At 34.4% G+C, this 4,736-nt stretch overlaps 1 protein-coding gene across 1 annotated transcript; it reads right to left on the reverse strand.

Annotated features, from left to right (window-relative positions):
* Positions 1 to 401: 401 nt before the first annotated feature.
* Positions 402 to 4,485, reverse strand: LOC109803081 (protein NRT1/ PTR FAMILY 4.5). The gene is made up of 6 exons (XM_020364548.3): positions 4,289 to 4,485; positions 4,009 to 4,087; positions 3,700 to 3,917; positions 1,810 to 2,256; positions 1,546 to 1,670; positions 402 to 1,416 (listed from the first exon to the last, which is right to left on the reverse strand). The coding sequence occupies exons 1-6, from the start codon at positions 4,289 to 4,291 to the stop codon at positions 570 to 572; spliced, it is 1,719 nt and encodes a 572-aa protein (XP_020220137.1). The 5' UTR covers positions 4,292 to 4,485; the 3' UTR covers positions 402 to 569.
* Between the last annotated feature and the right edge of the window lie 251 nt (positions 4,486 to 4,736).

Raw genomic sequence — 4,736 nt, forward strand, 5'->3', positions numbered from 1 at the left:
TATAAGTTTTCAATTTTTTGAAATAGTTTAATGTTATATTTATAATAAGATTTGAAGAAATAAATATATCTAATGAGCTTATTTTAATAAAAAAAATATTTTTATAAAAATTATTTATATACCCATACTTTCAACAAAATTAGCAATTGTTTTTTTTTATATAGAGAAAGTTATTTTTTCTTTAAATATAAAATAGGGGTTGAGATGTTTTTGTCAAAGTAGACACTAAATAAGTGTATTTCATTGTTATAGATAATTGATAAGTCATGCTTTTAGTTTAAATTTAAATTCGATTCGTGAAATATGATTAATGGAAGCTTTTATGCTAATCCTTTATAAGAGTTCATTTTTATCGTCCTCTAGCGTGTAAAACTTGCGAATCAAGTGAGCCTCTAGCATGTTTATCAGAAACAAATATGGCATTATATTTATATCCAAGCATAGTTTAATTCACATTGGTTGTTTAGCAGCAGATATTTATGTAGGTTTTTCTAACAGACCTAATATTTATAGCAGATACTGGAAGTGCAAAATAAAAATTACACCGAACGTCTTGCAGACCTAATAATCTAAACCTTGGCGATGTCAACGTTATCTTTTGAATCATGTTGCTCATCTTCCACCGTTTTGTACCTATACCAAGAAGCACAAAGCAAGTAAAATCCAAAGTTTACAACGCTGATCACTGACAACATCCAGTAGAAGTAGTTGAGCTTGTCTCTATTCAAGTTGTTACTAGCCAGCCAGCCTCCACTCACTTTGTTGACCACCTCAACCACCACCGTGCTTGTATAGTAACCGAATGCCACGGAACACCACGAGATCGCTGTGCCTAGTGACTTCATTCCAGCTGAACTTTCCGCATAGAAAAACTCCAAAAGTCCAATGAGGGTAAACATGTCTGCAGCTCCAAAAATACCATATTGGAAACCCAGCCAGAACACACTTATTGGCAAAGGCTCTGTGCTATCCACCATGTTGTGTTGGATGGCCACATTCTTGCGCCATGTTTCCACAAAACCAGCCACTGCCATGGAAACAGCAGACATTACCAATCCAATTCCAATCCTCTGAAGGTGTCGAATTCCTGTGGGAATCCCCGTGATTCTTCGAGCAAGTGGCACGAAGAAACGGTCATATAAAGGGATTAGGACAAACATGAACAACAAAGGGATGACCGGGAGAGAGGGTCCTGGCACTTTAAACCCCCCGATTTTGGTGTTCATTGTGGTGCTTTGTTGTATGGTGAAAGTCTGAAGTTGAGCCAAACATGTGTTCATGAATATGGTGCTAAATATTATTGGTAGCATGCGGATTAGGATTTTCGTTTCTTCCACTTGTGTTACTGTGCACAGTCTCCAGGGTCCATTTGCTGCACCTGTGCTGCTTCTACCAATTGCTGCTCGGTCCAAAAATCTGGGAATCAATTGTTACAAGAAAACCAAATGAGGAACTGATAAACAGTATTTCTTTCTAGTCAAAGAATGCAACAAGTCAGCTGACTTTAGAGTAAACTCCATTCAAATCTCTGTTTTATTTTATAACCTGAATTGATCTGTCTTTTTAAGGATTTCATAATCGTCCCCTCTTTGCTTTTCATGAGTCTCATGTAGTTCGTCTGTGTTATCTGGAACCTGAAGTTTTCTGTTTCTGAAAGCTGCCACAAACACCTAATAGTACAACAAACAAATATATGTGTAAGTCGGATTTAGCTGGTGCTGGTGTAAAGTGGGTAAGGATAAAATAAGTAATTTTAATCAACCGTTGATTTGCCAATAAATGTTAGATGCATGATGTATTAAGTCATACCTGTATGATTCGAATTAGAGGGCTTCCCTTTGGGACATTGTTTCGGTATAATGATTTGCCCATGCATATGAAGAGAATTGCAAATAAAATTGTTGCAGTGCATACAATAAAGCTCCAATCCCATCCTAGGTTGGCACCAATCCAAACAATGAAAGTAACACCAACTATTGCTCCAATGGTAAGGCTGAACAAGAACCAGTTGAAAAAGCTAGAGAGTTGAGCTGCCTCCTTGGGATCTTTATCATCAAACTGGTCAGCCCCTAAGGCTGGTAAAGCTGCCTTAATACCACCGGTTCCTAAGGCAACAAGGTATAGGCCAGTGTAAAGTATTGCAGCCTGGCCATCCGTGGCAGCCTCACATTGACTCATCTGGGTTGGTGCCACATCTTTGCAGGGTATGGGTCTTAATTGGTGGAACCATGCTTGAATTGTGAGGATACCATATCCCTGCAATTATAATTAGTTCTATCAGGATTCTAATTCTATGCCTTCACCCAATTCAATTAGTGAATCTTCAAGTTATCTACGATTCATCACATGATTCAAATAGTTAGCTTCTCAAATTATATCAAATAATTACTGGCAGAACTTTTTCATTTCTTCTTATCCTTTTGTCTTTTCTTAATAAATTTTTTTCACACTCTTAGAATTTACACCTTGGAAGGAAAAAGAGGAATAAGAGATGACACAGAGAAGAGGGGAAAGGAAATGTAAAGCGTAAAAATCAAGATTGTTTTTTGCATGAACATTTTCCTCAAAATTTGGTGCTTGTTCATCACCAACTAGACTGACTAGTTTGACAACTGCATACCACAGACTTCTAGTTGGCAACTTCAAACTTATTATATATATGATAAAGGAAATTTTAATACTATTTTATATATTATAATATTAATTTATATAAAATATGTTGGGAGTTAGATTTTATGAATAAATTGTAGTTAAAATTCTTTGAACTTTAAGAGCTATATTATACATACACGTATTTTACGATATTTTTATTTTTCATTACATAATATGCGTGTTTGGATAGATTATGGACAGACAAAAAGAGTAAGAGACGGAAAAGGTGAAGTTTGTAATTCTTTTGTTGTTTGACTTTTGATTTGTCTAAAAAAAATTGAAGAATGGAAGTTTTTTATATGGAGCCAAAACAATCCATAAAAAAGAAAGAGTTCCATGTTTTACATATAAAGAATAAATTATATTTATCTTTTAAATTTTTTTATTTTTTATTAAAAATAATCATGTCATTATAGATCATTTTATTTCTATATGCAAATAATTTTCTTTCCTTTCATTTCTCTACCAAACAACTAAAACATTTTTCAAAACTTTGTATTTTCTTTCCGTTCTTTTTTATTTCATAAATCAATCATGCCCTTATCTTTTTTTTTTCCCTTGTCTCTCTGTCATTCAAAAAAGTATATAAAACAATTGTAAACATACAATTTTCTCTTTAACTAAAGACAAGGTACAATGTTGACGTCAAATAAAATAGTTTTTTTTGTTGTAATAATTAATGTCTTTTGGTGCAGGCATCATGCACTTCAAATTAAGCTACTCTTTCTAGAAAAATGATACGTGCCCATACATAGCCATAATATTATTGGTTGTTGGTTGGTCCTTACTGAAAGAAACATGCCAGTCAAGGAACAAGCTGTGCTCCAATAAATCATCGAGCACTATATTTATAATTAATGGTTGACTAAAGTTTTCAATAAGAAATGAATGATCAATGCTTATTCATTTCCTTTTATTATGATCATTCACGTGATTCTTCCTCAATGATCGTTCTAATCAAAGCCACTTCATGATGCGGAAAAGCATTCTCCTTTTATCTTGTGACAGGAAATGAATGCAGTTGTAAGATAAATTGGTTCAACTTACCAGCAATTCCATGCATGCAAACAGAACACAGGTCTTGAACCTAGAGAGGAAGGTATCACTGATTATTCCACCAACCAGAGATAGTAAAAATGCAGTTCCCATAAAGTTGGTGAGTGTTGTGGCAGATTTTGTTAAGCTGAAGTTCATGTACCCATAGAAGTAAGTTACTAGGCTCACAGCATTGGCAACAAAAGCCATGTTCTCCAGCCCTTCCATGGCTGCATGCACAAATTGGAATTTCAATTATTTATCATAGAAACACAACACAACAAAAAAACTTGCTACACATTAAAGGGTAGAAGTTGTTACCATATACAAAAAGTGCAGCTCTGTTTCCTCCTATCCTTCTTTGAACCCTTGGTCGTGTAATCATATCTCTGCAGATTCCCTGGTGAGTGATCAAAACAAAACTCAATTAACCAAAGTTTAGACATAAGGAGATAGAGAGGGATACATAACACTAAATGCACGAGATTAAGCCTAAACATATATGTTTGAGAAACTGATTCACTCTTAGTAATCGGTTTCAAGAAGAACATTAAAAATGCTTGCACGAAAAAGGAAATTTAAAGGATCAATTAGTAATTACCATTGTTAGCGTCTTCTTTGATCCGAAGGACAGAACGTGCCGCTTCTTTAGGAATTAGCAGTTCATTCGTCATGAATTTATATAGAAACCAAGTTGCAATTGAAGTAAGCCATAAGCAAATCCAATGTCAACTTGGCATTAGAAAAATAATATTTTGTCACGTTTTGTAAGATGAGTTTCTGTTTCTCCTCCCCAGCCCCATAATGTGGGTGTTTTGAACTTATTAGTTGACATAATCATTTTTATATCACTAGAACGAATAAATTAAGTGTTGATAGGGTTGAAAACCATGTTAGTTAATTGGATTGATTGGCATCTTTGAACTACTTTGTTCATGCATGTGTAATGTACCAGAGCGTATATACCCTGTATAAAATATTGACCTTGTGAAACTCTCATAGCTCCATTCCTTTTCTAGCAATGCACTCCAAACTAAATATATAGTTAT

The sequence above is a fragment of the Cajanus cajan genome, chromosome 4, assembly GCF_000230855.2.
Source record: "Cajanus cajan strain Asha chromosome 4, NIPB_CcT2T_4, whole genome shotgun sequence".
NCBI classification, from domain to species: domain Eukaryota; kingdom Viridiplantae; phylum Streptophyta; class Magnoliopsida; order Fabales; family Fabaceae; genus Cajanus; species Cajanus cajan.

Coding starts and splice junctions, on each gene's coding strand:
- LOC109803081 (XM_020364548.3), bottom strand. Junction 1,671..1,809: donor CTCTAATTCGAATCATACAG/GTATGACTTAAT, acceptor TTGTACTATTAG/GTGTTTGTGGCAGCTTTCAG. Junction 1,417..1,545: donor AAAAAGACAGATCAATTCAG/GTTATAAAATAA, acceptor ATTGATTCCCAG/ATTTTTGGACCGAGCAGCAA.